Here is a 22351-nt window from a genome sequence, read left to right on the forward strand (position 1 = left end):
CTTGTCCAGTCCGACTGTGCCTCGCTGGTCTCCACCGTTCAAGCTAGACTTTCGCCCCGCACCGAGACCGGTCTCTTCATCGACGAGATTCTAACGCTCTCAAAAGATTTTTCTAGCTTTGATATCGCTTTTCTCCCTCGTGGATGTAATGTTATTGCCCATAGGCTTGCTAAAACTGCCCTTCATTTTGATGAAATCGTGGTGTGGAAGGACTGTTTCTCACCCGACATTATGTCCCTCATTCAGGCTGATATGCCATCAATATAACAGTCCCTGAGACTACCTTTCCTCAAAAAAAAAAAAACCACCAAGACTGCCTATTCATTGCTAAAGAGCCAAGATACACTTTTGGGTACCGATTGCTTCTTTTTTGTTTTGTTTTAATAACTAGGTTTCAGTCGTCAATTTCAATTTAGTACATCTACAAAATCGATACCGGTATGCTACTATTTAATTTTTTTTTTGTTTTTTTACATTACTCGTTGTTGCGAGAGATTTTTCTTTAGCCGAAAAACATGAAAGTTCAACCCCCAAAAACAAAGAAACATGGCATGTCTGGCCCAAAAAATAAAGCGAAAAACTAAAAAACTTAACCGAATGACTAAAAAAGGGAGCGAGACTCACTTTCACCCTCGCAAAAGGCAACGCTTATTGCATCTCAACAAACCAGACTTGCCTTCACCATCGCAAAAGGCAACGCTCATTCCATCTCAGCAAACCGAGCTTACCTTCAACCCCGCAGAAGGCAACGCTCATTCCATCTCAACCAACCAGGCTCGCCTTCACCCACGCAAAAGGCAACGCCCATTCCATCTAAAAAAACCAAGCTCGCCTTCACTCCCGAGGAAGGCAACGCCCATTATCTCAACAAACCAGGCTTGCCTTCACCACGCATAAGGCAATGCCCATTCCATCTCAACAAACCAGGCTCGCCTTCACCCCTGAGGAAGGCAACGCCCATTCCATATCAACAAATCAGGCACGCCTTCACCCCCGCAAAAGTCAACGCCCATTCCATCTCAACAAACTAGGCTCGCCCTCCTCACCCCCGTAGAAGGCAGCCCCTGTTCCATCTCAAAAGGCTTGCCTTCACCCCCAGACTCAGAGAAAAATTCCTAGTAAATGACAAATTTACCCCAACTCATCACATTATTTGAAATACCTTCAACTTCTTCATTTGGAGGTAAGTTTTTTCATAACTTGATAAACCTCTGATTCTTTCCCATCTTATAGCTTCTCTCTTCAGAATTCTGAAGCAAGTAAAAAGGCCCCCCTACCTCATATAGCACTTGAACTAATGTTGAGCGTTGAAGTGCGCACCGAAGAAAGCCCATCCGCGCCCTTCTAGTTCGTATTTCTCTCTTTTTCAGGTGACGAGCCGCCGGAAACCTTTTTTCGGTACAAAAGATATTGTGACATGTTTAGAGACCTTCTTCCTCGTTCGACCACCGGATGATCGTAAGGTCCGGTCTTAGACCAAACCGCGAACCGATTTAAGTGTTGATCTATTTTCATACATAAACACTATTTATTTATTAATGTTTATTTTTGGAAGTTCGTTGGTATTGATTCATATTCATATGGTAGTGATTATGATATATATTTGCAGTCACATCAATGGTTTAAAACATAGGGAAAAATATGAATGGATAGTGTTATAAATGCCCCTAGCTTATTTTAAAAGCTACAGAGATTAATTAAAATTCTAAATTATTTTTTTAGAAGACTTCTAGATTTATAAACGATCAACATACCCGTTCAACTTTGAAACAACGTGTTCTCCATTAACATAACCGATTTTATACCTCTAAATTCTTTAAACATTGTTATATCCGACTGCTACGAGAAATGCGCACCACTAGATTATTTTCCAAGTTTTTTTTTGCTATTATAAGAATTAAATACTCTTTAATTTGCCCACCGCCATGTGTGATGTCGGAGGTTGTAAAAGACCATTTTAATTTTATCTTGATCGTTCCCGGTTTTAAGTCCCTAATAGCTAGGTTTAGAAAACGTTCCGATTGTTTCAAGATATTGCACAGACATGGTACAGAGATAATGGAAGGTTTTGTTTTAACATATTCGAGTTTCTTATTACCTAAATGAAAATGCAAATTTCACATTTATATTTATATTTTTTTTATTATTATCCCAAACTAAAGGGATCAGTGAGACTAGATCAGTGAAACTAATAGGAACATTTATACAACTTTGCATGACAATATTAAATACATATGCATGTATGTATGTATGTATGTATATCATTGCAGGATAGTATTAAGAATTAAAAAAAACAAAAAAAGTTACACATGTTTATTTCAAAAATACCAAACTTTTTATGCATACCTTTTTTTTTAAAATTTCAGACGATTTTACCTTTATTTTGAGTGAAATTGTAAACGGGAAAAAAATTACATGAATTTGTAAACCCAAAAAAAAAAAAGGAGAGAAAATAAAACATTAGAAACTAAATAAAAGTAAAAAATAAAAAATAAAAAAAAAGAAGCCAAAATAAAAATAAATATGTACGAAATTAAAACAGTTAACTAATTATTTAGGAAATATTATTTGAAAAGAAGTTACAGAACTTCTTCGAGAAAACTTACGTACTCTTAATTGTTGGATTTCAAGCCCATATCAAATGGATTAACTAACTACTGTCAAAATGAGCTGAAACTCATCTTCTATTGGCCCATTAGAAACCATCTATAAGGAAATTCCTCAAATAGAATACTTCACAATTTAAAATCTTTCGTACATTTTTTTATACTTATCTAAAACAATTTTACTTTTATTTTAAATGAAATCGGAAAGAAATAAAAAAATGCTACCTATTCTAAATAAAAATAATCTAAATAATAATCGTAATCGCTTTGCTTAATCGCGCCAAACTCCTCTCACGTGTTTTTTCTTCACTTGATTTTCTTGGTTTCTATAGTTTGATTATTGTAAAATGCAATCAAGTTATATCTCTGTCTCTCTTGGATTCGGTAAAGTTTTTATAATTCTAGATTGAGTGCAGTGCTTGTATTTTATTATAGCCATTATGTATTGCATAATTGACTATATCAATATCAAAAAACTTGAAAAGTTATTAAAAGGTAAATTGCAGCATTTAATTGTGTGCGTATATCAATGTTGAAAATTTAGTTCCTCGTAATTTTTTTCTTTTAATTTTTTTTAATTACTTTTTTTTTTATACTAAATCTAATTATTGCCTCAATGAGCTATTGTAACACAATAGATTTTAAATTTCAAATGAAATAAACATGTTTGTAATATATTGACTACATATCCTTCAAGTGATGTTCCCCGTTTGTAGTTTAACAACTCCCTAGAAGATAACAATAAATTGATTGAGGTCGATAATCAATTTAATCATATTATTTGTGCACTACTTGAAGCTCGATCATAATTTTGTTTGTAACATCTAATTTTATGGCATGTCTAAAATAAAAATAAAAGAAAATGATTAAATAGATATTATTTACTAATGACGATATTTTCTTTCCGTTGTAACCAGCTACTCGTGTACATGTCCCGTTTTGGGTGAGTGACTTGAAGCCCAAGCACTTCATTTACTATTAACTAATATTATAAATTTACAGCTGGCATACATTCATCTAAATTAAAAGAAAGAGGAAAACATAATAATAACAAAATCTTATTCCGTGTTTTTTTATGTTGTTGCACTTGCACCGTGTTAATTTTATAGTGTGTAAAGCAAAAAAGGAAACTAAATGTAGAAACGAGTTTATAAGTAACGGTTACTAATGAGACGGGTTATAAAACACCGGAACATCATACTATCCTTCTTCTATTTCCCTCTCTTCAGTTTTATGGCAATTTTGGGTAGTTGAATGGCGATCTAGGGTTTATTCGCCGCCGTCCCAGCTCGTTCACAGCGACGCCGTCGCCTCGTCGCCAAACCCCGACGCCGTCGCAGGGCCGATCGCCGTCGCCGACCTCGGCAAAAAGAATCTCGCCGGCAATGGGTTTTCAATCATCTGCAGAGCCTGGATTTGGTGGTGTCGATGAGCGGCGTTGTCCGCGAGGCCAAGTCGCACCACCGCCAGGTCTCAACCCGTTCCGGCTGGTTGATCGGAGAGATTTTGCCGGGGCTCCGGTGATGGAGACGCCTAAGAACTGAGCGGCGGTGATCGGGCTAAAAGCGCGGGTGGAGAGCGCGATTCGCTGTGGAAAGAAATAAGTCCCGTCGCGTCCCCCAAAGAACGAGTATAAACCCTAGAAAACCAAACTCAAACCCTAGAAAGTTAACATTCTACCTCTGATTCCGGTTTTTTGGGGTTTTTGTTCGCCGGGAAGCCACGACGCCGTCGCCGGAATCTGGCAGCGGTACCCGTCCGTAGAGCCTATGATTGGAATCGGTGCCGGTGAAGCCAAGCGAACCACGGCGGCGTAGTGGCGATCGGGCCACGCTATGATCGAGCTGTACTAGGTTGATAGATTCGAATCCTCATTCTCGAACAAAGGAAGCCGTATATAGGGAGTGTTCTCTTTTCCTTTTTTATTTTCTTTTTTTTCCCTGTTTTGTATATATTTCTAACCCAATATATCTTCACACAGGCTTTGCGACAAAGGTTTGATTCATTCGACTCCTTCTTTGGCTAGGGAGATCGACGCTCTTTGAAAGATTGGTCTGATCTGAGAGAGCCAGTAATAAGACCACCGTTGTATGTGAACTATCTAAACAATGTTTATTTTATCTGAAATGTTTTCCAATGCATTGAACTTGAGCTCTTGAACCTAATTTCATGCCTAAACCCTAGATTATTGTTAATAGTGCTTCATTTCTTGTGATATCATCACAAGTTTGATTACATATTACTAAACCCTTGATTATTGGTTGTTTCTTCGCTCGGGTAGAGAAGAGAGATTAGACACGACCACACCCAGTGAAGCTTTTCCCTTCTTTTTATGTTTTTTTTTCCAATAACAAGATTATTTATTCTTATTGATTACATGTTTTTGATTTTTTTATTTCAGGTTGATAGTGCAAATAGACGAGGAAGTTTGTTGGAAGTGGTTCAGATTCTGGCGGATTCAAACCTCATAATCAGGAGAGCCTACATTTCATATAACGGATAATGGTTCATGGATGGTTCTTTAGTTTAGCTTTTCAATTCTAATTTCTGTGTCCAAGATCTTGGCAATAATCTTAATCCCTAATTTTATATTATAATTTCTTGCCAGTATTTCACATCGCTGGATCAACATGGTAAAAAACTATTTGAAGAGGATGTTGTCGAACGAGTTTCAACAGGTTCTCTCTTTGCATCTCTTAATTATTAAAAGCGGCCCATTTTAGGGCGTGACATAATCTTGCCTGCACAGGTTTGGTTCATTATAAAAGCATGAGTAATGTGGAACCAAAATAATAAATCCACAAGACTTTACAAAGAACCCAAAGATCTTGTTGCATTACAATTTATTTGTTTATTTTTGAAGAAACTAAACTAGATTTATAAAAAAAAAGAGGGAGAAAGAAGAAGGATTCAGTTAGACCAAAACAAAATGCAATCTAGATAGCACCAGACCAGTCTCATAGAGAGTCAAAGTCCTATGTTTCTTAAAATTTTATCCCAAAAGACCTCTGTTGAAAATGCCACGGTTACTTTGATTTCAAATCCCCCAGCAAGCTATCCTATCCTTTTACTTATTTATCTTGGCTCTTAAACCACAGAAAAGTAAAACTGTCATGGCTCAAGAAGCTTGAAGAAGTGAACTTGGCATAGCTCCGGTTTGGTTTTGGTTTTAATTTGATTGTTTTGTTACGCTTTAGATACGCTTTAGAAGTGAACTTGGCGGTGGATTTAGATACGCTTTGCCCGCCATAGAAAGGGTCGGAGGAAGGTTTGGTTTACCTTCTTATTTTTTTTTCTTGCAGCGCAAGTCTTTACTTTTGCTGACACTTTATTCGTTTCTTTTTTACATTATACAGTGTGCGAGCGATTCTAACTCGAGAGGGGGTATAATTGGTCTTAAAGAAGATGATGGGGACAATTATGATTGTGGTGATGATCAGACCTCTAGGGTGCGAATTTAAGAAGAAACATAGTTATTTTTGAAAAATATTGAATTTATGGCCTATAGCCGCGGTGCCAACCCCCGTCCGAAGCTTGGCGTGTTCGAGTTGGTTGTGTCAATCTACGTGATGAGCAATTGGCGGCAACAAGATGGAGCCAAATATACTCTTGCTTTGGAACAACTCTCTCAGGTTTGGATAATTTTAAAAAGCATGAGAAATATGGAAATAAAAATATCAATTCCGTAAGACCTTACATAGAAGCCAAATATCTTGTTCCATTACCATATTTATTTTGATAATAAAACTAGAGTAGAGACTCAGAGTCCTATATTTCTGAAAAATTTGTCCCAAGAAACCTCTGTTGAAAAATGTCACTGTTCCTTTCTTTCCAAATCCCCCAGCAAACTGTCCTGGCCATGTATTGGATCTGCCTCGGCTCTTTGGACCACAGAAATAAATATATCATCAAACGAGGGCATTTGATAGTGGTTGGAAATGATTTTCAAAAAAAAGATAGTGGTTGGAAATGGCGTCACAAAGAACAATTAAGAAGCTCCAAGAAGTGATCTTGGCATAACTCAGGTTTGGTTTTAGTTCTGATTTGATTGTTGGTTTTTATGATATTCTGTGCTCTTCTTTTTGTTTAGTTTCTATCAGAAATCACGGTCCGGAAGACAGACAATTGTGGTGAATTCGGTTACGCGACTTCATTGTCCACGAGGTTCAGGTCACCATCCCGACGCCTCCAAATTCCATTGAAAAAATAGGTGTATATACAGATTATTCCATATTATAAGTTTTTTTGTTTGAATTTAAGATCCCTCGTTTATCATATCAGTCTCTGATCTTGTGTGTTCCATTGATTAAGAAGATTTTGGGTTTGCCTGACTGTAATTTTGGAACATAGAAAGCATGGATATATATAGTTTGTTCATATCTCTGATTTGATTATTTAAACTCTTTCCCAAAAACCAGATGAGATCCTCATGATCAACTATCTAATCTGCTTCATGTAAGCCTTGCTTTTATGTTCAGGGCTCTCTCTCTCTCTCTCATTTCATTTTATTCTCTCTAAAAAAATGGTTATACCATTTTCATATTGTTGGTCCACAATTACTCCTCTTCGCAACAGTTCATGCTAACCTGAATTGACTATAGTTTGACACTCTCCAAAAATAGCCAACCATTTTCCAGCTTAGCATATTGAAGGTAACTGTTGCATTTTTTGTTGTTGAGAGATATCAGTCATTGATACGTTTGGTATCATCCTCTTAAAGTTAGCCTCTGAATTCCCAGCACTTTTCAATCCCCGTTTTCTATGGTCCCATCTCTATTGTGTATATCGAACTTGTTGCTGTTGACCATTGCTTAGGATAAGAGAAGCTTCTATTCTTTCTGTTATATAACCTGCTTAACTGAGAATTATGTTCAAACTTCTTATATTTCCAATCCCTGTTTCTAGTATTTTTACGTTACTTACACAAGAAAAAGGTAAGCCTGGTTTAATTTACCTCATTTGCCGTCTTTAAGTCACAAGGTTTTATTACATAGCCCTATAAAGTTGAACTGGCTGATGAGTATTGGTTATGTTTTAGTTTTGTTATCAGAACTCAAACATGCAGGTTTAGCTTCACTGACCTGACCATTGTCTTCATTGTTCGAATTTGAGGCCTCTTGTTTGTAACCAAGTTCTGATCTTGCGTGTGCTATTAATTGGGACGATTTTTGTTTTGTTTACTTTGATGAACACGCTCGTCTCTCCCTTTCTCTCTCATTTCATTATATTCTCTCTAAAAGGTGCTTATAACATTTTTATATTGTTGGTCCACAATTACATCTATTCTTAGCAACAGCTCATGCAAACCTGAATTGGCCATAGTTGGTCCACAATTACATCTATTTGGTTTGTTTTCTGTGTTTAACATTCTAACAAAAGTAAAGTTGACTATTTTATTACACTAGTAAAAAAAAACCGCAAGTCTGATTTAGTTAGCCTCATTTTGCTGTCTTAAGTTACAGGGTTTTATTATATTGGTATATAAAATTGTTGTCTGTATGAAGAGGCATATAAAATGGTTGTCTGTATGAAGCTCTTGAGAAGGTCAAAGCAGGTACATTTTACCGAGTTATTCAGAGCTGGTACTGAGCTATATGAATTCCGAGAGTGTGATTTTGGGGGTGTTGATTTCATAGAGCTGATGATTCTCTGGGTTTCATTTTGCTGCTCTTGACTTCCAGTGAGACCTACATTGCCAAAATATGTGTCCTTATTAAAGTCGCGGAGAACATGTGTTCGTGTTATGTCAAAGAAACGAAACCGAGCGATGAGGAACACGGTAGAAAACTTTTGTGGTTTGAGGGCCAATCTTCAGCTCAAACCATGTAATATTTGGTGAACTTGAATGGTTTGATTATTAGGCTTCTTTAATGTTGTATATTACAGTCCACTCTTTGACTTAAAAAGAATTTTAATGAATTTTTATACCATTGGTGTCACATATGGGTTAACTAGAAAACGAAACCTCGAATCTGATTATTGCTGACAGGAATATGAGCCGCTCATTTCTGTAAATGAGTCACATCAGTTGCACACTCAGTTTTTTTTTTTTTTTTTTTTTTTTTTTAACGTCATTTCGTGTGATGTTCAGTGGTTCTACAATGAGCTCGGTAGGTTAAAGGTATGGTTAATATTTTATTAATTTAATTAGCATACGTATTCCTGGCTTCTGCCAGTTTATTGAAATGAACAGTCTTTAAAAAGAAAAAGAAAAAAAGAACTTGTATTTGTGTAAAATGAAGTGTCGTTTTGGGTGAAACTAACCCATATTTTTCACTATAGATCCTTCGAGATTTCAACTTACTCACGAGCACGAGAAGCATTTGTGAGAGCGCATACAAGTCTCGGGACCAGCACATTGTAAGAAATTTTAACTCAGTTCGTTGACTTCATATTTTTTGTCTGAAAAAGAAAAATAACTAAATATATTGCGTGCTGATTTGATATATAATGTACGGTAATGGATTGCTGTTTGAAAAAAAAAATGATCTGCGGGAGAGAGAGAAATGTGTTGATAAATTCTTGAAGAATATGTCGTTTTAGATTTTCTGAAATAAATGATGTCGTTTTTTATTTTCGGAAAAAATAATGTCGTTTTCTATTTTCTTAAACGAAGGATGTCGTTTCCTCAAGTATTCTGTAAAGAATGATGTAGTTTTTTCAAGACTTGTTTTATATTTTCTGAAACAAAGAATGTCGTTTCTCAGGACTCGTTATTTATATTTTGGAACGAAGGATGTCTTTTTCTTAAGATTGTCAGTTTTGTAGTCTGAACGAAGGATGTCGTTTTCTCAAGACTGTCGTTTTCTCGTTTCTGAAACTAAGGATGTCGTTTCTCAAGAGTGTCGTTTTTTATATTCTGAATCGAAAGTTGTCGTTTTATAGTGGACGATGTAGTTTTTTATGACTGTCGTTTTTTACTGTCTGAAACGAACGATGTCTTTTTTTATATCTGTGTCCAGGATTGTCGTTTTAAGCTGTCTGTTTGGCACGGACAGAGCTTTTTCTTCTTTTCTCCCCGAAATCCATGGCGATGGAAAGAGAGGAGGGGATCGACGACGGACGAAGAAGAATCTCCGGCGGAGGAAGAGCAGTCTATCCTTGATGCTCAGACCTCTTCCACAGTGGAAGAAGTGTTGTAGAATCTTTTGGTATTCCGTTATATCCTGAGTTTCCGATTTTAAAAAAAGATCTGCCTCTTGCATCTATTATGATTTCATACCGCATTGGAATTTTCTTATTTATTTGAAGCTAGAATGACACATGAATATATTTTTTTAACCGGGGAATCATATAATTGTGAGTATTAGATGAAGAGAGCATGAAAGAAATGCTATATCCCTGAATTTCCGACTAAAGAAAAAAATTGTCTCTTGCTTCTACATTGGGACTTTCTTATTTATTGAAGAAAAGATGACACAAGAAGAAATTTTTTTAATGGTCTTTTTGTTAAAGATGTTGGATACTGTGGAATGATAATCATGAGTTTAAGAAAATTGTTATGGAAGCTCCTAGTTTTGTTAAAAGAAAAATTTTCGATGGCCTTATTGTTAAAGATCTTAGATATTGAGGAATCATCCTAGTGAGTGGATAATTAGGGGTCATCTATACATATATATGCATATATACATTTAGAAGAAGAGGGCATGAGCAAATTTTGCATTGAACGATTCCATTCAAGTTAAACGATCAAGTTTTTCAAGCTTTAGTTGGCTTCTTGAACGATTCCATTCACACCCGGTAGATTGATAAAAGCCGACGATGCGTCGCATATAAATCGATTGATTCTATGCATACCAAATGACATGCTATGTACTGAATATTGCAGTGAGGAAGAAGAAGCTTGGAATGGTGTAAAAATAATCCCTCGATTTTAATCATGCCATGAAAGAATTTCGGTTCAGTGTCACAAGAAGCCTGGAAGCCTTAGACCAGCGGACCGCACGCAAACCAGCACGCCAGCCTGGACTGATCTAACGGAACCAGCTCATATTACAAGGTGACAAGATGTAAATAAACAGAGACTATTTGCAATCCATCGCTGCATGTTCGTTACTGTTCTCCTGCAAGAATTTTCAATAAACAAAAAATGGATTTAGCTTTAGAATTAAAGGAAACTAATTGCAGGTTAAGTTACATGAGTCACTGTCACCGTATCCAATTTTCATTAATCTCATTCCGGTCGATGTTCTCGAACCTCGGAAGTTCGATGGTTTACATAATGACTCACCTGGAAATCGTAGTTTTCGAACGACATTTTAAATTAATAAGTAACATATATATATTAGAAAATCTAGCTATGGTCTATGATCATCAACTAAGGTTACATGAATCAAATGGAACACTCTTCTTCAAACTCAAAAAGCTAATGCAAGTGTTTGATCTGTATAATAATACTAAACATGATTTTTTTGGAGGAAGAAAAGACAAAATGAAATTACCAGAAAGTTCTCTCACTCAGCCACGACATGCGAAATCTTGTACCATTCCTTCCCAACCTCTTTCTTGCACTGCTTATGCAAAGTTTCAGAATATCTAATGGACAGCTCTTGCAGTGGCATTGTTTGCAGAAACTCCGGCAGCGTTTCAAGGCTTTCACAATCGAAAATGCTCAATGTGCGTAAACATGGCATAATTTGTGTTGTCTTTGTACAGCATCCTTCCCACACTCTCCACCGCGAACTGAAAGAAAATTGAAGCTCATCCAATTTCGGAAACAAAACGACCTCTCGATCGGCTTCAGTGATTCCGAGGAATTCTTCACCCACCGTACACATCTTGGGAAACTTGACGAGTCTCAGATATTCAAGTGAAGGCAATTTCCCAAGCGGAGGTAAAGTCTCGCAATTCACTTATCAAAGTGGGTCTTAACCGCCTCGTCGTTATAAGCAAGTTGGGCGAGAGTAGTTTTCAGTGACCCCCAATCCCACAATGGGGACGATATGAAGAGATGATCCCCCATCATCATCGATACTACTCTCACTCAATAACTTGCTTACTAAAAAATCTTTTCCTCGTCTCGACCATGGACTTTGGTCTCGTCGACAAGGAAAGTTGTCTGAAGCGGCCTAGGCCTTTCAACGACAGTGCTTATGTTGAAATTATACCTATTTTTATCTTCGGAAATCCTAGCCAACTCTTCGTTAAGTTGCTTGATTTTGAGAGCAATATCGCGGCGCATAATGAGCCGGCCGGCTTTGGTTGAAGAGAAGCAAGAGAAAGAAACCGGAAAACACACCTTCTTGTCTGAAGAAGAAGAAGAATTCTTCAGAGCTTTGTGTTGTTCTTTCTTGATTTTGTACTCGAGAACGGCCGTGCTCCAATCGTGAAACTCTGGTAGTGTTTCAAGGCTTTCACACCAGGTAATCCTCAATTTGCGTAGACATGGCATGATTTTTGTTGTCGTCTTTGTGCAACATCCTTCCCACATTCTCCACTCCGGCTGGAAACTCAAATCAAGCTCTTCCAATTTCGGAAATGAAATGACCTCTCGATCGGCTTCAGTGATTCCTAGGAATTCTTCACCCACCCTACACATCTTGGGAAATTTCTTTAGTTCTAGTTCCTTAAGTGAAGGCAATTTCCCAAGCGGAGGTAAAGTCTCGCAATTCACGAATTCATATAATCTAAGAAAGGTGAGATTGGAAAGAGACATCATCCAAGCGGGCGACGCGGTGAGACCCAAGTAATTCTCAATTTGCAGAGATTTCAAATTGGGATGTGGATGAATGGAACTCAGGATTTCGGTGTCGTTGTGATTGTTGCTATCTACGAATCCCAACAACTCGGAATAGGATCTGAAGATCAAGTTCAACACTGTGATGCCACTGAGGTTCATCTTCATGACATCATCCATTGTCGACCCTGTGTTTCCAAACCCTTGGATGGTTAGACGCCCTCGAGGTTGAAGGTGTTTCAGATCTCCAATGTCTAGATAGGATCCCTTCTTCTTGGGCACCACTATCCAGTCTAGACTTTGCAAACCACTTAATTTTCCTAACCCTTTCGGAAGCCCCTCTAACTGCCGACACCCCCATATGTAGAGATGTTTTAGGCTGACTAGTTTTGAGATGCACTCTGGTAATGCTTCTAGTCTCCTACAACCATTGAGTTTCAAGGTCTCCAGATTACAGAGGTCGAATAGTTTTTTCGGCAACTCTCTCAACTCAAGGTTGTACGATAAGTCTAGATATCTCAAGTGTTTCAATAGACCAATATCCTCTGATAATTGTTCCAACCCGTAATCCTCCAACATCAAAGTCCGAAGACATGTAAGTTGAGAAAACACTAACATCTCTTCTTCGAGGCCTCCACCCCATCTTGGTAGGGAGAAAAGCGTGCGCAATTTGTTCGCATTTCCTAATGAATTAGGAAAACACGCTTTGAGAGTCAAGTGACGAGTGTTTTCTTCTACCACCACCGCCTTCTTCTCCTTTCCGTCAAGTTCCATATAAACGTATTCATCGCCCGTCAAAAAATGGGCAAAATCATGAACTATGTCATGCATTTTGCACTCAACGTCTCCATCAAATTGTTCATTGATTTCTTGAAAAAATGACCGCATAGCCAAACTCTTGAAACAATCTCGACCAAATTTCCAGGATTCTACTCTTTGGCGAACTTGTTCCAATCGGTGTTCTCGAACTTGAGAAGTTAAATTGAAAGCCCCATAAGCGATGGTCACCTGGAAATCCAATATTAGAAAATCCAGCTATGGTCTACGATCATGATCATCAACTAAGGTTACATAAATCAAATCGAATACACTTGTTCAAAACAAAAACATCATTGCGAGAATCACATGAGAAGAAATTACCAGGGACGTGTGTATAGATTGTTGTGATCCAAGCTCTCTCACTCCGTCTCGTCTGTCTGAATCCAAACACCATATTTCTGCACGTGTTTGTCATCGAAGAGGATGTTGGGGACATGCAAAATCTTGTGCCATTCCTTCCCGACCTCTTTCTGGCACTGCCTTTGCAAGGTGGCGTCATAGATGTACAGCTCTTGCAGTGGCGTCATTTTCAGAAACTCTGGTAGTGTTTCAAGGCTTGGACACTCGAGAATGGTCAAGGTGCGTAGACATGGCATGATTTTTGTTGTCGTCTTTATGCAACATCCTTCCCACACTCTCCACTGCGGATTTTTAAATAAAGAAAGGTCTTCCAATTTCGGAAATGAAATGACCTCTCGATCGGCTTCAGTGATTCCGAGGAATTCTTCACCCACCCTACACATCTTGGGAAATCCAAGTAGCTTTAGTCTCTCAAGTGAAGGCAATTTCCCAAGCGGAGGTAAAGTCTCGCAATTCACGAATCCATCTAATATAAGACGGGTGAGATTGGAAAGAGACATCATCCAAGCGGGCGACGAGGTGAGACCCAAATAATTCTCAATTTCCAGAGATTTCAAATTGGGATGTGGATGAATGGAACTCAGGATTTCGGTGTCGTTGTGATTGTTGCTATCTACAAACTCAGAACGGAGTCTGAAGATCAACTTCAAGTTAAGCACGTGCGGTTTGCCATTGAGGTTCAGCTTTGCGACATCATCCACTGTCAACGCTACATTTCCACACCCTTGGATGGTTAGACTCCCTCGAAACTGAAGGTGTTTCAGATCTCCAATGTGTAGATAGGATCCCCTCTCCTTGGGCACCACTATCCAGTCTAGACTTTGCAAACCACTTAATTTTCCTAACCCTTTCGGAAGCCCCTCTAACCTCACACACTCACCAATGTAGAGATGTTTTAGGCTGACTAGTTTTGAGATGCACTCTGGTAGTGCCTTTAGACTCCAACAACTATTGAGTTTCAAGGTCTCTAGATTACAGAGGTCGAATAGTTTCTTCGGCAATTCTTCCAACTCCTCATTCAATGATAAGTCTAGATATCTCAAGTTTTTCAATAGACCAATACCCTCTGATAATTCTTTGACCCCGCAACTCTCCAAACTCAAAGTCCGAAGACATGTAAGTTGAGAAGACTCTAACATCCCTTCTTCGAAGCCTCCGCTCCAACTTGGTAGGAAGAAAAGCGTGCGCAATTTGTTCGCATTTCCTAATGAATTAGGAAAACACCCATTGAGAGTCAAGTGACGAGTGTTATCTTCTACCACCACCGCCTTCTTCTCCTTTCCGTCAAGTTCCATATAAACGTATTCATCGCCCGTCAAAAAATGGGCAAAATCATGAACTATGTCATGCATTTTGCACTCAACGGCTCCAGTATGCACGTTCTCGTTGATTTCTTGAAAAAACGACCGCATAGCCAAAGTCTCGAAACAATCTCGACCTAGTTTCCACGCTTCTACTCCTCGGCCTAAATAACCGTGAGACATCCACATCTCGATTAGATCATTTCTCCATATAACATGGTCTTGAGGAAACACCGAACAAAACAAAAAGCAGCGTTTTTCCAACGGTGGAAGATCGTAGTAACTTAGCAGAAAAGGAGCAAAAACCTCCTTAACTTTAGCAGACTCCCACAGTTGACTACCCAAAATGTCTTCCCACTGACTCGTCGTCTTTTTAAACTGCACAAGACTTCCAAGAGTCTTAGCAACTAAAGGCGAGCCTCGCGATTTAGCAGCGATTCTCCGGCCGATTGGTTCTAGCTGTCGACGCTCCTCGTCTCCCTTCCCAATGAATGCCAATTGTCTGAAAATCGACCAGCAATGATCTTCACTCAACATTTTTAGACAAATGATCTGGTTTGTGGGCACTCCCATCATCCTCACAACTTCTTGCTTTCTCGTGGTCACTAAAACCCGGCTTCCGCTACCCCCTTCCATAAGAACATCTCCTAAACTCTCCCATCTATTGTGGTTTTCAAGCCAGACATCGTCCAAGACAATGAGAACTCTTTTTCCCTCAATGGACTCACGGATGAGTTCAACAACGGCATTCAGTTCAGAGCTTTCAGATTTACTTCCAAGGCCTTCAGCGATCGCTTTCGCGACCTTGATGTCGTCGAAAGGATCGGAGACGCACACCCAAGCTCGCTTATCAAAGTGGGACTTAACTGCCTCATCATTATAAGCAAGTTGGGCGAGAGTAGTTTTTCCGAGACCCCCCGGTCCCACAATGGGGATGATATGACGGGACAATATCCCATCATCCTCATCGGTACTGCTCTCGCACAATAACTTGCTCACTAAAACACTCTTTTCCTCGTCTCGACCATGAATTTTGGTCTCATTGACAAAGGAGATTGACTGAGGCGGCCTAGGCCTCTCAACACCTTTGTTTATGTTGAGATTGTAACTATCTTTTTTTTTTAAAATCGTAGTCAACTCTTCATTAAGTTCCTTAATTTTGTGAGCAATATCACGGTACATAACGAGGCGATCTTTTGTTGAAGAGAAGCAAGAGACAGAAACTGGAAAACACACTTTCTTGCCTGAAGAAGAAGAAGAAGAATTATCCAGAGCTTTGTCTTCTTCTTTCTTGATCTCGTCTTCAAGAACAGCCGTGCTCCACTCGTCCAGAACGTTCTCCATCTTCTCCGCAGTGTTCTTGAGCTCCTTAAGCCATATTTTCACAGCTTCATTGCCCAAGTGTTGCTTCTGCTCGGCGTCCTGAAGAACAGCTTGAATGAGCACAAGATTGGTCTTCAGCTTTTTGACATCTTCTTCAACTCCACTCCCCAGCTTGAACTCCCCTCCGATTCCATCGATTGCCATGGGAACCAGAGTCTGAATCAGCCCCGAAACCACAGCTTCAGCCATCTTCCCACTTTGGAATTTTCTTCACAGCTCAACTCACTCACTCTTATGGTATTGGACGAAGAAGAGAATAACAGGGCTGGACAGAAGAAACTCTTATATCCCTATTATATTTTCAGGCTGATTTTATAAAAAAAGAACCTATCAGACTATTCAATACAACCAATGAATGGAAAGGAGAATAAAGGATATGCTCATTCTCCTCCACATGCTTTCATTCTCCTCCACAAAATAATAAAGATGTCTTTATAAATATTGGTTGACTATTGACTACTACTACCATATTTATAATAAATAAATAATAAGGTTGTGTTTTTGGGTCTCGGCTGGTGCTCATTCTTGACATGGCTGATGATATTTATTGAGTCATGGTGGTGGGCCAGGCGAGTCATCAATCCTCACCAATAATGTCTGAAAGTGAAATCCAATAATATTTCATTACCAGCTGCCATGTTCTCCTTTACAGCTAGTACCCTTGTCTTATTCACCTTGTCATTGATTGGCTGTATTGAACGAGTTTTGAATGCATATTTATGTTCACACTCATAGTGCGGTCTTGACTACACATGCTAATAAATAAATGAGTGAACACGACCGTCAAAAACTTGTATATAAATTGTCTTTATATTAAATAATGCACAAAACAGTGGTTGCTATATTCTATTACAATAATTAAGAATGGGTTGTGATAGCTAGCTTGGTCTAGCGGTAATCCCACACACACCTCGACGGATAGGGATGGCAATTTGACCCGTTACCCGCGTTCCGGCCCGTTACCCGATTTATTCGGGTCGGGTAATACCCGTTCTTTTTTGGTAAACGGGTAATACCCGTTAAGGTTTTAACGGGTCCGGGTACGGGTAACGGAATAGCCATCCCGTACCCGGTTACCCGGGACCCGACCCGTTAACTTTTAAATATTTAAAAATATAATAAATCATCATGTGCCGGATCCGGAAACAGCTCCTTGCGTGGCGTGCTAAGATGTTCTCGGCGGGAGGAAGAGAGATCCTTATAAAAGCCGTTGTTCAAGCCATCCCTACTTACTCCATGAGTCTTTTCAGGCTTCCCTCTACGCTCATCGATGAAATTCACCGGTTGATAGCTCGGTTTTGGTGGGGGGGTACTGAGGAAAAAAAGAAGATTTCTTGGAAGAGGTGGGAGCTCCTTACACGACCGAAGTCCGAGAGGGGGCTTGGATTCAAAGATCTTGGGGCCTTCAATCAAACGCTAGTGGGTCGTCAAATTTGGAGGATCATCAATTTTCCGGAGTGCTTGATGTCGCGTATTCTTAAAGCGAAATATTTCCCACATTCCTCGGTGCTTGAGCTTAAATGCAAAGACCATTTCTCCCATCTTGGGAAGAGTTTGAGTTGGGGTTTGGAGCTCATGCGGAAGGGGGTGAGATGGCGGATAGGCAAGGGTGACTTGAGAGCCTTCTCGACGCCGTGGATTCCTAGAGCCGGGGCTTTCTTTCTTACCTCGGAGGAGCCGGAGGACGGTTTTCCTTGGAGAGTGGCGGATTTCATGACAAAAGGGGGCTGGAAGCATGAGCTAGTGAATACTTATTTGTCCCCTTACGATGCGGAGACGGTTTTGAGTATCCCGGTGAGCGAAAAGGAAGAAGTGGATCGGTTGGTATGGCACTATGAGGATAACGGCCATTACACCGTTCGTTCGGGATACCGCTTGGCGAGATTAGGGGAGTGTGGAAGCCCATCGAACGAGTCGGAGAAATCGTGGTGGAAAAAATTGTGGTCGCTACAAATCCCCCCGAAGATTAAACATCTAGTTTGGAGATGTTGGTTCGAAACCACTCCCACGTTTGGCAACTTGAGGAGGAGAGGCGTGAAGTGTTTGCCATTTTGCACTTTTTGTGGGGAGCTCCCGGAGAACGATATGCACTCGGTGTGAGGTTGCGCTCGTGCTCAATCAATATGGCAAAGTTCCTCTCTTCACAAGTGGGTAGACAAGACTGGCCCGATGCCGTTCAAGGAAGTTTGTTTCCGTGCGAGTGCTAGTATGACGGACGAGCACCTGGGTTTTTTCTGTGGCCTAATCTGGGCGTGTTGGTCCGACCGAAACCAACGGCTTTTTGAAAATATCGCGAAGTCTCCGGAACGGTGGGTCAGTGAGGTGGCGGGCTGGTTGGAGAGTTTCAAAGTCTTTGCCGGAAAGGTGGAGCGGTCTTCGGTAGCTGTTACGAAGGTCCCGGAGGTGTGGGTCCGGCCGAGGGTGGGAGAGTTCAAGCTTAACGTGGATGCGGCGTGGGAAGCAGGCTCCAAACGTGGAGCGACTGGGGGTGTGATCCGAGATTATACGGGCGCCGTGATGGGAGTTTTTGCGTCGGCACTGAACCTGGTGGACTCGGCCTTGACTGCAGAATGCTATGCTATCCGGGAAGGGCTTAAGTTTGCCAAGGATAGGGGCTGGAACATCGCAGCGGTGGAGACGGACTGTGTTCGGGCGACTCAACTGGTGGCTGGAAATTGCAGTCTCGGTCGGCAAGGAGCGATTATTGCTGATATCCGGGTGCTGCTAGATTCTTTTGAATTCCCTGTTTGTTGTAACTGGATTCCCAGGAAATGTAATGCGCCAGCCCACTTGGTAGCAAAAACTCGGTTGAATTCTTCGATGACGGATTGTAGCCTTTTGTTATGCCCTCAGTGGCTCTTAAGTTGTATTTCTGAGGACATTTCTAAGTCCACTGTTATGAATTGAAGTTCAGCTTTTCCCTAAAAAAAAAAAAAAAAATTAAGAATGGGTTTTTGACCATTGTGTGCTACCATGCTATGCCACATTCCCAAGTTTGAAACCAAAAAAAAAAAAAAGAAGAAAAGTAAATATGAAAGTTGAAACACGTTTAAAATTAGTAGACGAAGTCTTCTGAAAGAAACAGCTAAGCATCTGCTAACATTTATCGTGCAAATTTGTTTCTCAAAAGGAAAAAAAAAAAATTACGCACATGCTAGCTAGCTCAGGAGTTCACTAAGATGATGTTCATTATGTCTTGAAGGTGTAATACCTGGGTACGTTGCTGCTCTTCATTAATGAAATGGCTCTCAATTTTGATTAATATTTGTTTTCTAACTGTTTTTGAATTTCTAAAGGTGTTTTTTTTTCACTATTTATTTGAATTCTATTCTAAATACTTTATAATCTTACAATGAATTTTTTATTAAAAAAAATGGTGTAGAATATTAGTTTTAGAGGTGTGTAATTACATTGGCTCCGCCCAGGTTTTTTCGTTTTTACATTGATCTCTTTTGATTATAATTTTCATGTGTTTTATGGTTATTTTGAAATTCCCATAGCGATCTTATCGATTCTTGACATTTCAGGTGAGTTGAAGCCCAAGCATGTTGATTATTACTAAAAAAATTATTAGTAATGGTCATTAGTGACAAGATTTTCTTTCCGTTGTAACCAGTGCCATATGTTACAAAAGACAACCACATCTGTTGGATCAAAAGCAATCTAACGGCGAGGAGATAAATAATGAAGTTAATTGAGCCCCAAGTTTAGCCTTGTTATCAAATGGAAGCTCAAAACGCTGACGATTTAGGGTGATTGAAATGGCGATCTAGGGTTATTCGCCGCTGTCTCAACCTTGTCGCTAAACCCTGACGTCATCGCATGTCTCATCCCGTCCCGCGGGTGCAGGTAAATTAAACCAAGTTGAGTGGAAATTAAGTGCTAAATCAGTGAACTGAAACATAGTTAAAACTGATAGTGATTTGTTCTAGGTACGATTAAAAAAAAAAAAAAAAAACTATAATTCTTAGTAACTAAATGAATATTTTGAAAACTAAATTGTTGGGATTGATCCCATCATCTGCCTACGCATCAAAGTTTGGAGCTCTGTTGTTAAGTGCAAAATTCGATCGTTTAGATAATAACGGAGTTAACTAGGTGTTAAGTAACATCTTTAAATGGTCAAAGTATGAATCTATAATAATTAACCAGATCATAGAGTGAGTTGGGAGGTAGAGAATATTCATTTTAGAGTGAGTGTAAGGTTTGGTTTTTTCTTTCGACATTGGTATTCCAAGGAGGAAGAGAAAGGAACAACACAAGGTTGATAGATTTGAATCATCATTATCGAACAAAGAAAGCTGTAAAAAAAAAGCCAGTTCAGATACACAGGTTCAGTTACAAACTAGTTTTCCCCTGATGTGCGTTGTCGGTTTTTTCTGCAAGTGTAGATGTCATTTTATCCTATGTCTTATTACAAAGTTTTTAGAACTGTAACATTGTGTTTATAGTGAAATTGAGAGGTAATCCGTGTTTTCAACAAGAAGATATACTAGATCATATAGTAACATGAGCTTGTACTAATTGAATGGTACATGTTTTTTTTTTCTTTTCAATTTTGATTTTGGGGATTCCAAGAGGTCGAACGCTGCTAGCTTTTCCTGCCCTTTCATTCTTTCTTTTTTCTCCAATTCCCTTAAGAATCTTGTTTCTTTCGAGGCCAACTCTCAGGTGTGTATATAAGAAACAGTCTAATTCGTCATAGTGTATTACCATATGTTTTAACTTGTGTTCCAATTTTATTTATTTGGTGCTGACTGTGACACTGAGCTAGGATAGTTGAGAAGGCTGACAGCGGTTTGGTGACCACCTCAGACATTCAAACACACGGAGACACAATTTTGAAAATTTTGTTTGGAATTTTTGGGGACTCGCTAAAGAGCGTAATGATGAATCTCATTGAGATTTGGAGGTAAGTTATTCATTTTTTATTTTTGAAATCTGTTAATATATCTCTTTTAAAGTAGTCAAACTAGTTTTTCTAAAATGTTTAATGTTGTCTCTTTCTGTTGTTTATATGAGATTTTACTGAGATAAATTTTCAAGCAAGAGATAAATTTCCATTAGTGTTCATTTTATCCCATTTCTCGATCGTGAAGTTTTTAGAATATAGGACTTTATATGTTTCTCTTGCTTACCTGATCTAAAATTTTCACTTCCCTGCTAGTTTCTCTGACTATGGGAGCTCAAATTTCTAATGATCAGGTAAAAGTGACACGCGGTCAGAATTGGATGATATTATTTGACCATGACCCTGTATTTTGCTTTTTGCAAGTTTTCTATGCTTGTGAATTTCTAGCGTTGAAAAGGTTTTGTATTACCAAGAGAACAATAACATGAAAACTTATCATGAAAACTTAGAATGTTTCGCATGGATCCAGTTTAATGTTTATTGGTTTTTGGAAACTGCAATTCCCATTTTCTCTTTGGTATTATATGTTTTTATATAATGTATGTGCATATATATGCAATTATGCGATCATAGTAAAACCGCAGCTATCATATATAGATTCTACATGACACGTATATCAATATCTTACTGAAACAACCTTAATAAAAATTACGAGTCGAGTTTTATTATCACCGCACTGATGATGGCTGTCAAATGTGTTTGTCAGGTTACAACTAGTAAGGTTGTCATAAGATTGGTTAATATACATTTTAGGTATCTAAGAACAAAATTCTGTTTCCTGAATCTTTGTTTTGTTTTCTTGGCTTGGCTGGAATGATCTTTGATTTGATCGACGACAACGAGGAACAAGCTGGTTTGGCCTCAAGTTTGGATTCTATTTTCCTTTTCTTTCCTATTATTTTTCAGGTTCCAAACACATTCGAAATAATCTAAATTTGATCGATGACGAGATTGGTGATAAGATAACAAATGAAGCATCCGCACAGGGGAGCCGCCAGCGAGTAGGACTGAGCTTAGCCCAATAATTATTTTTTTGTTCGTATGGATAAATTTTTTTTTCTACATAAAATAATTTAGTTATTTATCTACGACATGAAGACGAATCTGATATAGAGTTGTTCTCTAACTTTTTTTTTTTTTTTTTTTAAGTTTTCAGTTTATAAGATTTATTTTTCTGATCAAATTTTAATATTTTATAAAACTGTTTGAACATATTTATTACTAATATATTATTATATGTACATTGTTATGCTGATCAGATGATGTTTTTCATTATAAGCATAAAATTGAAAAT

General features: G+C 38.8%; 1 protein-coding gene and 1 long non-coding RNA gene across 3 annotated transcripts; one reads left to right on the forward strand and one right to left on the reverse strand.

Moving 5' to 3' along the window:
- Positions 1–3951: 3951 nt before the first annotated feature.
- Positions 3952–7080, forward strand: LOC149399062 (uncharacterized). Of its 2 annotated transcripts, XR_016296612.1 has the most exons (5): positions 3952–4694; positions 5008–5284; positions 5804–5874; positions 5963–6238; positions 6451–7080. It is a non-coding gene; the product is annotated as an uncharacterized LOC149399062 (long non-coding RNA). The 2 variants fall into 2 exon arrangements; XR_016296611.1 differs by having other exon boundaries at positions 3952–5284.
- Positions 7081–10460: 3380 nt separating this feature from the next.
- LOC149399063 (putative disease resistance RPP13-like protein 1) lies at positions 10461–16667 on the reverse strand. Its single transcript, XM_089612691.1, has 5 exons — positions 13465–16667; positions 13354–13372; positions 11606–13290; positions 11048–11453; positions 10461–10669 (listed from the first exon to the last, which is right to left on the reverse strand). The coding sequence occupies exons 1-4, from the start codon at positions 16332–16334 to the stop codon at positions 11060–11062; spliced, it is 4968 nt and encodes a 1655-aa protein (XP_089468817.1). The 5' UTR covers positions 16335–16667; the 3' UTR covers positions 10461–10669; positions 11048–11059.
- Positions 16668–22351: the final 5684 nt, after the last annotated feature.

This window comes from Urtica dioica, chromosome 4 (assembly GCF_054948205.1).
Source record: "Urtica dioica subsp. dioica isolate 48M chromosome 4, U.dioica_male_clone48M_v1_H2, whole genome shotgun sequence".
NCBI classification, from domain to species: Eukaryota; Viridiplantae; Streptophyta; class Magnoliopsida; order Rosales; family Urticaceae; genus Urtica; species Urtica dioica.

Coding starts and splice junctions, on each gene's coding strand:
- LOC149399063 (XM_089612691.1), bottom strand. CDS start 16,334: ATGGCTGAAGCTGTGGTTTCGGGGCTGATTCAGACTCTGGTTCCCATG. Junction 11,454..11,605: donor GACGAGGAAAAGATTTTTTA/GTAAGCAAGTTA, acceptor TTGATAAGTGAA/TTGCGAGACTTTACCTCCGC.